Below are 13,140 nucleotides of genomic sequence, written 5' to 3'. Positions count from 1 at the left end.
AGTAAAATAAAAAAATAATTACAACTTTTAACATAAAACCTGATTGGAACTGTGGGTCATTTTGTAAAGCACCAAGCCAGCATTTTTTTTTTTTATCCCTTTACTAGGGATCATGTATTTGAGGATCTTATTACATGTAGTACACCCTTACATACTGCATCCCTAACAAATGGATTGAAAAAAAAACAGCTGGAGTGTTACTTTAAGAAGAAACAAAGAGTGAATCTCCAGCTGATCTTTTCCATTTCCACATAGTAAACAACATAGTGCAAAGAAGCTTAGCTAAGGGGCTCTATGACAGACAGAGCAGTGGGGAGAGGCTCCTGCTGCAGCTAATAATCTTACTGTGGACATCACATAGTACAAAGGAGGAGCAGGGAGGAAATTACCGATCTGCTGCAAAAATAAATGGTTTCTTTATATAGACCTTAGCTAATTGACGCGGAATAGAAGGAAAGAAAATGAAAATATTGTTTTGTCTATTTTTGAGATTTAGTGTTCCTTTACCATTCACTTTTTTTTTTTTTTTTTTTTTTTTAAACTAGCAATGGAAACTTTATTCTGTACCACCAAAAATTATATTAAGCTCCATGTGTTGTGTCAGAATGCACATATCGTTTAACCGCACATATCCAGCAAGGAGAAATATTGGTCACTTTCAGGCTCATTAATCTAGTGGCCAAAAAACCTCAGTGTCTTCCACAGCAGTACGACTCAACGCTAATATTTCCTCATGTGAGCTGTGAGGCGTCATGAAATAGACTTAGGATTACATAGGCAAGTATACTAGTTTTTCTTTTTCTTCCTCAAACATAGTAAAATAAAGTCCAGTGAAAACAAGGGTAGATGACAGCTTATTGATCGGTGGGGGTACAATTGCTGGGACTGGCACAACACAGAGTGGCAGTGCACATGCTTCCTCATGGGACAGAAGAACGCTGAGCTCAACATTTTCAAGCAGCTCTATAGAAAAAAAAAATTAATATATATATATCTATATATATATAGCTATTGAACCCGTTCTACGCCCGGGTGGCGAGCATTTATATTGGTATATGGTCTCCATCCTGGTATGAGCTGCTCCATCCTGCGTCCCCATCCTGTCATGTGCTGCACCCATCCTGCGTCCCCATCCTGTCATGTGCTGCACCCATCCTGCGTCCCCATCCTGTCATGTGCTGCACCCATCCTGCGCCCCATCCTGTCATGTGCTGCACCCATCCTGCGTCCCCATCTTGGTATGTGCTGCACCCATCCTGCGTCCCCATCCTGTCATGTGCTGCACCCATCCTGCGTCCCCATCCTGGTATGTGCTGCACCCATCCTGCGTCCCCATCCTGTCATGTGCTGCACCCATCCTGCGTCCCCATCATTTCATGTGCTGCACCCATCCTGCGTCCCCATCCTGGTATGTGCTGCACCCATCCTGCGTCCCCATCCTGGTATGTGCTGCACCCATCCTGCGTCCCCATCCTGTCATGTGCTGCACCCATCCTGCTTCCCCATCCTGGTATGTGCTGCACCCATCCTGCGTCCCCATCCTGGTATGTGCTGCAACCATCCTGCGTCCCCATCCTGGTATGTGCTGCACCCATCCTGCGTCCCCATCCTGGTATGTGCTGCAACCATCCTGCGTCCCCATCCTGTCATGTGCTGCACCCATCCGGGGGCCTGAGCTGGCGGGGACACCGGCGCGCTGTGGGGGTCAGGTGCCTGTATCGCCGCCAGCTCAGGCCCCCCAGCACTTACTATACTCACCTGTCTGTCCCGTTCCAGCGCTGCGCGCCGCCATCTTCCCGGTTCTCTGGCTGTGACTGTTCAGTCACAGGGCGGCGCCGGCGCGCATTAAGCGCGTCATCGCGCCCTCTGAACTGAAGGTCACAGGCCGAAGACCGGGAAGATGGCGGCGCTCAGCGGTGGAACGCAGGACAGGTGAATATGGCAGATACTCACCCTCCTGGCGGTCCCTGCTTCTCTGTTGGAGATCGCGGTGTGCGTTCAGTGTGAACGCATACCGCGATCTCCCGGGAGCGTCACTCTGTGAGGCCCAGACTGCGCCGGCGCTTGCGCCTGCGCAGTCTATAAAGGCTTCGGACAGAGTGACACTCCCAGCGTTATATGATATATAGATAGATAGATAGATATACACACACACACAAACACATATACACACGGTTGAGTGCACTAAAAAGTCCGTATTCTGTCAATCACTGCAGGCCCTACCGGTCGTCCCCCATCAATAAGTTATAACCTATCCCATGGATCGGTGATAACTTCCTTTCACATCTCAAATGTAAAAAAAAAAACCTATAAATATTAAAATTAAAAACTTGTTACCAAGAAGAAATCTTCCAGCTTTATATATGTGAATGGCCAGTCCGGCATCAACCATCCTTTGGGAAATCAGCTTTGCTACCTCCAATGGGCTCTGTACTCCGGCCGCATCTCGGAGCTCACACTCATGGCCAGCCGCTTCAAGGTGACTCCTGGATATTAGGAAACAGAAGGGAAATTCTAATGAACCAGGTGTGTGCGCAGATTAAAGAAAGTCTTCCTGGCAAGTAATCAAAAGCAGACAGGTCTACTGTAACTTGAAACTCCTGGGCCCCAATGCTAAACAGAGATCCCAACTAGTACACAATATTTAGTGCAGGTTGTATTGGGAAAAAGGATTCTTGGGGTCCAGGGCCCGTGTACGACCACAATACGCACTTCCACATTGCTTTTTAATGAAGGGTGTTAACAGATAAAAGTATAAAACATTTAATAGACTTTAAGAAGCAGAATAAAATTTATATATATGGTCCACTTCCGTCTGTTAATCTGAAATCCCGTGTTGCTGACTGGTCGCGGCCGGCTGGGCGTGACCAATCAGCGACAGGCACCGTCTGGCTGCGAATTGGCCCCTCCCTACTCCCCTCCAGTCAGTGCCCCCTCCATGCTCCCCTCTAGCAGTCCGTTAACGCTGCCATTAACCCTCTGTGTGACCAACTTTTTATTATTGATGCTGCGTATGCACCATCAATAGTAAAAACATATAATGTTAAAAATAATAATTAAAAAAAGCATTATATTCTCACCTTCCAGAGTCCGCGGCAGCCTTTCCCGCTCCACGCGACGCTCCGGTCCCAAGAATGCATTGCGGCAGTGACCCCAGACGACGTAGTAGTCTCACGAGACCGCTACATTATCACGGGTTGTTGCCGCAAGGCATTACTGGGAACAGAGCGTCACGAGGAGCATCGCTAAAGGCCTGGGCTGGATCTGGGGGCCGCCAGAAGGTGAGTATATAACTATTTTTTTTATTTTAATTCTTTTTTTTTCTTTTTTTTTTAACAGGGATATGGTGCCCACATTGCTATATACTACGTGGGCTGTGCTATATACTACGTGGGCTGTGCTATATATCATCACATAAACCAGGGGTGTCAAACTACATTCCTCGAGGGCTGCAAACAGGTCATGTTTTCAGGATTTCCTTGTACTGCACAGGTGATGAGTTGGTAATTAAATTATCACCTGTGCAGTACAAGGAAATCCTGAAAACATGACCTGTTTGCAGCCCTCGAGGAATGCAGTTTGACACCCCTGACATAAACCCTATCAAATAATCAGAGCACAAAAAAACTGACTAAGATCAGTACACACGCACAAGAGAATCCAGTATACTGTGCTAGTATAAAAATAGCAATTTTTATTGAATTTAAACTAAACAGAGTTTGTATAGCAATATGACAAAAAATAAAATCTCAAAATTCAAGAATAAATATAGGCGCCTGGGGAAAACCACACATCTCGGACCACTCCTCATGTAATCACAAATGTACTTTCAGTTAGTCTCATTCCAACATAATGGACATCTTGCTAAGGACATTGCATGGGACAATAAGCAATAATTGTAGTATGCACTATACATATGGATAGTAGGTCGGGACTGTCTTGGTACATTTCCCCATGCAATGTCCTTAGCAAGATGTCCATTATGTTGGAATGAGACTAACTGAAAGTACATTTGTGATTACATGAGGAGTGGTCCGAGATGTGTGGTTTTCCCCAGGCGCCTATATTTATTCTTGAATTTTGAGATTTTATTTTTTGTCATATTGCTATACAAACTCTGTTTAGTTTAAATTCAATAAATATTGTTATTTTTATACTAGCACAGTATACTGGATTCTCTTGTGCGTGTATGCGTGGCTGTGCTATATGCTACGTGGGCTGTGTTATATGCTACGTGCGCTGTGAGACTCTTTCACCCGAGGCCCTCAAAAACCTGGAGCCGTCCCTGGCTTCACTGATTGGTCGCCCTTGGCCGGGCACGCCCAATCAGCTACAGACGCAGTCCGGCCGCGAATTGGAGCAGGATTTGAACCACGCTTTGCTAATTGGTCGTACCCAGCCGGCTGAATCCTGTGTATTCATTGCATTATTCTGAAATCTTCATAAATAAACTACATACATATTCTAGGATACCCGATGCGTTCGAATCGGGCCACCATCTAGAATATTGGACTCTACCGTACTGCAAATGGTTCCAAAAAAGCAACTTTTTTTTGTGACCATTAGCAGTCTTTTTCTACACATCCACCTTTCTCAATAAATAGGATCTCTCGTTTTCTACCACTGGGTATAGTCCGATGACATCACTCATGAGCGTTTGTTGACCAATTCATCAGTGGCAGGCAGGAGAGGAACATCAGGGCATGGGAGCAACATAAGCAGTGATTAACCCCTTAGTGACAGAGCCAATTTGGTACTTAATGACCAGGCCAATTTTTGCAATTCTGACCACTGTCACTTTATGAGGTTATAACTCTGGAACGCTTCAACGGATCCCGCTGATTCTGAGATTGTTTTTTCGTGACATATTGTACTTCATGTTAGTGGTAACATTTCTTCGATATTACTTGCGATTATTTATGACAAAAACGGAAATATGGCGAAAATTTTTAAAATTTTGCAGTTTTCAAACTTTGTATTTTTATGCCCTTAAATCAGAGAGATATGTCATAAAAAATAGTTAATAAATAACATTTCCCACATGTCTACTTTACATCAGCACAATTTTGGAAACAAAATTTTTTTTTGTTAGGGAGTTATAAGGGTTAAAAGTTGACCAGCAATTTCTCATTTTTACAACACCATTTTTTTTTTAGGGACCACATCACATTTGAAGTCATTTTGAGGGGTCTATATGATAGAAAATAATGAAGTGTGACACCATTCTAAAAACTACACCCCTCAAGGTTCTCAAAACCACATTCAAGAAGTTTATTAACCCTTTACGTGCTTCACAGGAACTGAAACAATGTGAAAGGAAAAAATGAACATTTAACTTTTTTTTGCAAACATCTTAATTCAGAACCATTTTTTTTATTTTCACAAGTGTAAAAACAGAAATGTAACCATAAATTTTGTTATGCAATTTCTCCTGAATACGCCAATACCCCATATGTGGGGGTAAACCACTGTTAGGGCGCACCGCAGAACTTAGAAGTGAAGGAGCGCCGTTTGACTTTTTCAATGCAGAATTGGCTGGAATTGAGATCGGACACCATGTCACATTTAGAGAGCCCCTGATGTACCTAAACAGTGGAAACTCCCCACAAGTGACACCATTTTGGAAACTAGACCCCTTAAGGAACTTATCTAGATGTGTGGTGAGCACTTTGAACCCCCAAGTGCTTCACAGAAGTTTATAACGTAGAGCCGTGAAAATAAAAAATCGCTTTTGTTTACACAAAAATGATCTTTTTGCCCACAAATTTTTATTTTCACAAGGGTAACAGGAGAAATTAGACCACAAAAGTTGTTGTGCAATTTCTCCTGAGTACGTCGATACCCAATATGTGGGGGTAAACCACTGTTTGGGCGCACCGCAGAGCTTGGAAGAGAAAGAGTGCCGTTTAACTTTTTCAATGTAGAATTGGCTGGAATTGAGATCGGACGCCATGTCGCGTTTGGAGAGCCCCTGATGTGCCTAAACAGTAGAAATCCCCCACAAGTGACCCCATTTTGGAAACTAGACCCCCCATGGAACTTATCTAGATGTGTGGTGAGAACCTTGAATGCCCAAGTGCTTCACAGAAGTTTATAATGCAGAGCCGTGAAAATAAAAAATATTTTTTTTTTCCACAAAAAAGATTTTTTAGCCACCAAATTTTTATTTTCACAAGGGTAACAAGAGAAACTGGACCCCAAAAGTTGTTGTCCAATTTGTCCTGAGTATGCTGGTACCCCATATGTGGGGGTAAACCACTGTTTGGGCGCACGGCAGAGCTCGGAAGGAAGGAGCGCCGTTTTGGAATGCAGACTTTGATAGAATGGTCTGTGGGCATTATGTTGCGTTTGCAGAGCCCCTGATGTACCTAACCAGTAGAAACCCTCCACAAGTGACCCCATTTTGGAAACTAGACCCCTCAAGGAACTTATCTAGATGTGTGGTGAGAACTTTGACTGCCCAAGTGCTTCACAGAAGTTTAGAATGCAGAGTCGTGAAAATAAAAAATATTTTTTTTCCACAAAAAAGATATTGTAGCCCCCAAGTTTTTATTTTCACAAGGGTAACAGGAGAAATTGGACTGCAATAGTTGTTGTCCAATTTATCCCGAGTACGCTGATGCGCCATATGTGGCGGTAAACCACTGTTTGGGCGCACGGCAGAGCTCGGAAGGGAAGGAGCGCCTTTTTGGAATGCAGACTTTGATAGAATGGTCTGTGGGCATTATGTTGCGATTGCAGAGCCCCTGATGTACCTAAACTGTAGTAACCCCCCACAAGTGACCCCATTTTGGAAACTAGACCCCCCAAGGAACTTATCTAGATGTGTGGTGAGAACTTTGAATGCCCAAGTGCTTCACAGAAGTTTAGAATGCAGAGTCGTGAAAATAAAAAATATTTTTTTTTTTCACAAAAAAGATTTTGTAGCCCCCAAGTTTTTATTTTCATAAGGGTAACAAGAGAAATTGGACCCCAGAAGTTGTTGTCCAATTTATCCCGAGTACGCTGATGCCCCATATGTGGGGGTAACCCACTGTTTGGGCGCACGGCAGAGCTCAGAAGGGAGGGAGCACCATTTGACTTTTTGAGCGCAAAATTGGCTGTCGTGTTTGGAGACCCCCTGATGTACCTAAACAGTGGAAACCCCCCAATTCTAGCTCCAACCCTAACCCCAACACACCCCTAACCCTAATCCCAACCTCATCCATAATCCTAATCACTAACCCTAACCATAATCACAACCCTTACCCCAAAACAACCCTAATGTCAACCCTAACCATAACCCTAATCAAAACCCTAAATCCAACACACCCCTAATCCTAATCTCAACCCTAACCTCAAACCTAACCCTAATCCCAATACACCCCTAATCACAACCCTAACCTTAACCCTAATCCCAAACCTAACCCTAATCCCAAGCGTAACCCTAATGCCAACCCTAACCCTAATACGAACCCTAATCCAAACCCTAACCCTAATCCCAGCTCTAACCCTAACTTTAGCCCCAACCCTAACCCTAGCCCTAGGGCTACTTTCACACTTGCGTCGTTTGGCATTCCGTCGCAATCCGTCGTTTTGGACAAGAAACGGATCCTGCAAATGTGCCCGCAGGATGCGTTTTTTGCCCATAGACTTGTATTGCCGACGGATCGTGACGGATGGCCACACGTCGCGTCCGTCGTGCACTGGATCAGTTGTGTTTTGGCGGAGCGTCGGCACAAAAAAACGTTCAATGAAACGTTTTTTTGTACGTCGCATCCGCCATTTCTGACCGCGCATGCGTGGCCATAACTCCGCCCCCTCCTCCCCAGGACATAGATTGGGCAGCGGATGCGTTGAAAAACTACAGCTGCTGCCCACGTTGTGCACAATTTTCACAACGTGCGTCAGTATGTCGGGCCGACGCATTGAGACGGCCCCGTACCGACGTAAGTGTGAAAGAAGCCTAACCCTAAGTTTAGCCCCAACCCTAAGTTTAGCCCCAACCCTAAATTTAGCCCCAACCCTAACCCTAAATTTAGCCCCAACCCTAGCCCTACCCCTAACCTAACCCTACCCCTAACCTAACCCTACCCCTAACCCTACCCCTACCCCTAACCCTAACCTAACCCTACCCCTAACCCTACCCCTAACCTAACCCTACCCCTAACCTAACCCTACCCCTAACCCTACCCCTAACCTAACCCTACCCCTAACCTAACCCTACCCCTAACCCTACCCCTAACACTAACCTAACCCTACCCCTAACCCTAACCCTACCCCTAATTTTAGCCCCAACTGCTGTTCTCCTGCCGGCCGGCAGATGGAGACAGATGGCGGGCGCACTGGGCATGCGTCCGCCATGTTCTGCTGCCGGCGGCCAGGAGGAGCAGCAAGAGGATCCAGGGACCTAGGTGAGTATGCTTGGGTCCCCGAATCCCCCTATTTCTCTGTCCTCTGATGTGCGATCACATCAGAGGACAGAGAATTACACTTTACTTTTTTTTTTTTTTTTTTTTTTGCGGTCGCCGGTAAACAGTTAATTACCGGCGATCGCAAAACAGGGGTCGGTAATACCGATCCCGGTGCCGGCCGGCGGGCGCACTGCGCATGCGCCCGCCATTTTGAAGATGGCGGCGCCCACCGGGAGACACGAGGAGCATCGGGGGAGCTAGGTGAGTATTGTGATCACATCGGAGGACAGAGAAATTAAAAAGAGATCGCTTTTTTTTTTTTTTTTTTTTGCGATCGCCGGTAAACGGTTAATTACCGGCGATCGCAACTGCGGGGTGGGTTAAAAACCCCCCGAATCATGTTCTCTGGGGTCTCGGCTACCCTCGGCAGCCGAGACCCCGGAGGAAATCGGCCTCTGGGGGGCGCTATGGACTTTTTCCACAGCGCCGTTAATTAACGGCGCTGTGGTTTAAGTACCCTTAGCGGCCGCCGTTAAAAGGCGTATCGGCGGTCGCTAAGGGGTTAAACAAACACTCAGCAATGTTTCATCTTTATTTATTTGTTTTTTTGTAGAGACCGTGAGAATAATTCTACAACTAAGCATCACATTTCAGATTCTCATGGAGTCACAATGCCAATCTAAAACCTAAAGAGATGAACTGGAATATAAGTTAGTATGTATGCAATGTATAGCCGCATGTTCACACTGGCCACTAAACAGATAAAACCTAAGATAAAAACAAAATACACTGCAGTAAATAAATAGCAATAGTGCATCAAAATACAGGGTACTTACGGTAGTTAATTTTAATAAAAAAAAAGTAAAAGCCATCTCACCACGTCAAGGTGACCCTATTCGGTACGGCACTAACGACTAGTATTAAAACTTTACTATATATCTAATGACAAATGTGAATAAGGGCCCAGCAGGACCAGGGCCCAACTACGGACACTCAGCCATGGGGAGCTATATAAATGTAATGTCCAGCTCAAAAACAGCCTACAAGTTGCAAGCCCACCAACTTCTATTCCAGTTCATCTCTTTGGGTTTTTGCACTCAGTCCAGGTAAGGGGGTGGCCTCCCTTTTCTTTGGGCTGGACATTACCTTTATATAGCTCCCCAGGTACGCACTGGGGCTGAAATTCAGCCCTGACATTTGAAATCACACAGGCCCATGTTGTCTCTGTCCCCAAGAACCAGAACAATATTTCTAATAATACCTGTGGCCTGCTGGGCTAAGTGACGTAATCTGCGACTTTGTGCTCCATTACTACTCTTAACAGTATGGATGTCTTGAGAGCACCGATTCTGCTAACAATGTAGCAGACAAGGCAGCCCACAACCAGACAAGCCCTTATAGCATTTGCCAGAATTGCCAGTCCAGCCCTGTAGCTCCCAGAGGCTGGGAGTCCATTAGTCGGGGTATCTGTCTTGCTCGTCCCTTATTCACATTTACATCATTTGACATATCGTAAGGTTTTAATACTAGATGTTAGGACCATCCTAATAGAGTTACTTTGACGTGGTGGGATGGCCTTTATGTTGTTTTGATCAAAATTATGTTAACCAAGTACCCTATGATATTTTCATGCACTATTGCTATTTATTTATTGCAGGGTATTTGCTCTTTAGGTTTTACAAAGACAATCCAGCAGCAAAACACAGGCTGCCATTTACAACAGTCTGTAGCCTGCAAATGGTGTATGAGGATTCTGGATTTAAGGTACCGTCACACTAAGCGACGCTGAAGCGATTCCGACAACGATCCGGATCGCTGCAGCGTCGCTGTTTGGTCGCTGGAGAGCTGTCACACAGACAGCTCTCCAGCGACCAACGATGCCGGTAACCAGGGTAAACATCGGGTTACTAAGCGCAGGGCCGCGCTTAGTAACCCGATGTTTACCCTGGTTACCATCGTTAAAGTAAAAAAAACGACCACTACATACTTACCTACCGCTGTCTGTCCTCGGCGCTCTGCTTCTCTGCTCTGGCTGTGAGCACAGCGGCCCGGAAAGCAGAGCGGTGACGTCACCGCTGTGCTTTCCCGCTGCCCGGCGCTCACAGCCAGAGCAGAGAAGCAGAGCGCCGAGGACAGACAGCGGTAGGTAAGTATGTAGTGGTTGTTTTTTTTACTTTAACGATGGTAACCAGGGTAAACATCAGGTTACTAAGCGCGGCCCTGCGCTTAGTAACCCGATGTTTACCCTGGTTACCAGCGAAGACATCGCTGAATCGGCGTCACACACGCCGATTCAGCGATGTCAGCGGGAGAGCCAGCGACGAAATAAAGTTCTGGCCTTTCTTCTCCGACCAGCGACATCACAGCAGAGGCCTGATCGCTGCTGCCTGTCACACTGGACGATATCGCTAGCCAGGACGCTGCAACGTCACGGATCGCTAGCGATATCGTCTAGTGTGACGGTACCTTTACTTAAAAGCCATAGTTTCAATTTCCCCCGAGTCATTGCTGTTTAATCACATGTATCACACTGATAATGGGGGAGATTCTTAAAGTGATAACACTCATCCCTCAGACATTTTCCCTCCTGCAGTTTTTGCAAGGGAAATGTAGCAATAATGTCCACCATTCTCATAGAGTCTCTCTGCTCAGGCTCAAGGTTCTCAGATGAATATGAAAATAGAAGCGTACAGTCTTCCCCCAGCATTAAATTTAGATTTACCAAAATACTTTGCTGTGTCCCCAATCAGCTGCCAATCAAGATAGGCGCTTGTGTAAGAAAGATGCCACTCCAGTAGTCAAAGTAGCAGAGCAGCCAATCAGAATTTCCACTCAAGTACTTCATATAGCAGCCCTCCATGCAGTATACTGAGCCAATATACACTAAAATGCATCACATAGTCCTCCATACAGTATAATGCACTACCCACAGTCCTCCACATAGTACACTGAACTCCCCACAGTTCACCATACAGTATAATGCACCCAATGTTCCTCCATACAGTATAATTCACCCAATATTCCTCCATATAATATAATGCACACCATAGTCCTCCATACAGTATAGTGTACCCCATAGTTCTTATAATGCACCCTATAGTTCTCCATACAGTATAATGCACTCTCCACAGAGTATAATGCACAGCTCAGAGTCCTAGATACAGTGTAATGCTCTCCCCACAGTATAATGAACTCCCCACAGTCCTCCATACAGTATAATGCACCCTATAGTCCTCCATACAGTATAAATGCACTCCCCATACAGTATAAATGCACTCCCCATACTCCTCCATACAGTATAATGCACTCCCCATACTCCTCCATATAGTATAAGGCACTCCTCATTGTCCTGCATACAGTGTAATGCACTCCCCACTATCCTCCATATAGTATAATGGATTCCCCACAGCCCACCATATAGTATAATGCACTCCCCATAGTCCTGCATACAGTATAATGCACTCCCCAAACACAGAGTCAGAGGAGTAACGGTCTGTAGCAGAATTACCAGAGAGAAACGACAGAATTAGGTAGGAGCCAAAGTAGAGTCAATTACCGGGGAATCCAAACACACAGGGACACACAAAGTTGCGGCAGGAAGAGAGGAATGAACAGACAAGGGCAAAGACAGCTAAAGAGGGGTGATTTGAATATATATACATCTACTATATAATTGTCTAAGGGGTACTTCCGTCTGTCCTTCTGTCTGTCTGTCACGGATATTCATTGGTCGTGGCCTCTGTCTATCATGGAAATCCAAGTCGCTGATTGGTCGTGGCTGTTTTGCGGTGACCAATCAGCGACTGGCACAGTCCAGAAGAAAATGGCGGCTCCATACTCCCCGCAGTCAGTGGCCGGCGCCCGCTCCATACTGCCCACAGTCAGTGTCCCCGGCGCTCCGCTCCCCGCATTCAGTGTCCCCTGCGCTCCGCTCCCCGTAGTCAGTGTCCCCGGGGCTCCGCTGCTTACTCCCCGCAGTCAGTGTCCCCGGGGCTTCTCTGCTTACTCCCCGCAGTCAGTGTCCCCGGCATCTCTATGCGGCATCAATAGTAAAAAAAAAGTTATGTTAAAAATAGTAAAAAAAACAAAAAACCTGCTATACTCACCCTCTGTTGTCCGCTGAGGCACTCGCGCCTGCCGCCATCTTCCTTTCCCAGCGATGCTTTGCGAAATTACCCAGAAGACCTAGCGGTCTCACGAGACGGGACGCTGAGGAGCAGCGACAAGAATGGTGAGTATGTTAAACTACAAGGGGCCCTCGGATCGTTAGACGAGTAGGTTTATTTTTTATTTTTTTAACCTGTGACATACGTGGCTCGGTAATATACTACGTCAGTGGGCAATATACTACGTGGCTCTGTGCTGTATACTACAAGGCTGGACAATATACTACGTGGCTCTGTGCTGTATACGACGTGGCTGGGCAATATACTACGTAAATGGGCAATATACCACGTGGACATGCATATTCTAGAATACCCGATGCGTTAGAATCGGGCCACCATCTAGTAAATATATATATATATATATATATATATATATATATATATATATATATATATATATATATATATTTCAGGACCTGTGGTGATGTCAGACCACATGGCTAATCATGTGATGGGAGACTGGGTGTGGTTAGCTCTATACAAGTCAGGCTAATGCTTAACACAGTAGATATGTGTGGAGGAGAAACCTTCCTGAGTGTGTTAAGGCTTCAGGACTGAGCCGGATGAACTGGACACTTGTT

General features: G+C 45.6%; 1 protein-coding gene across 4 annotated transcripts in view; it reads right to left on the bottom strand.

Annotated features, from left to right (window-relative positions):
- The window catches only part of GLT1D1 (glycosyltransferase 1 domain containing 1), a 189,024-nt gene that overhangs the window by 141,063 nt on the left and 34,821 nt on the right, over positions 1-13,140 (bottom strand). For all 4 annotated transcript variants that reach the window (XM_069756042.1, XM_069756043.1, XM_069756044.1 and 1 more), the window contains exon 2: positions 2,338-2,486. In XM_069756042.1, coding sequence (XP_069612143.1) covers positions 2,338-2,486 — 149 coding nt within the window. The remainder of the gene's footprint in view (positions 1-2,337; positions 2,487-13,140) is intronic.

Source organism: Ranitomeya imitator, chromosome 1 (genome assembly GCF_032444005.1).
Source record: "Ranitomeya imitator isolate aRanImi1 chromosome 1, aRanImi1.pri, whole genome shotgun sequence".
Lineage (NCBI taxonomy): Eukaryota > Metazoa > Chordata > Amphibia > Anura > Dendrobatidae > Ranitomeya > Ranitomeya imitator.
Note: the sequence above shows the minus strand (reverse complement) of the source record. Positions and strands in the feature narration are given on the sequence as shown.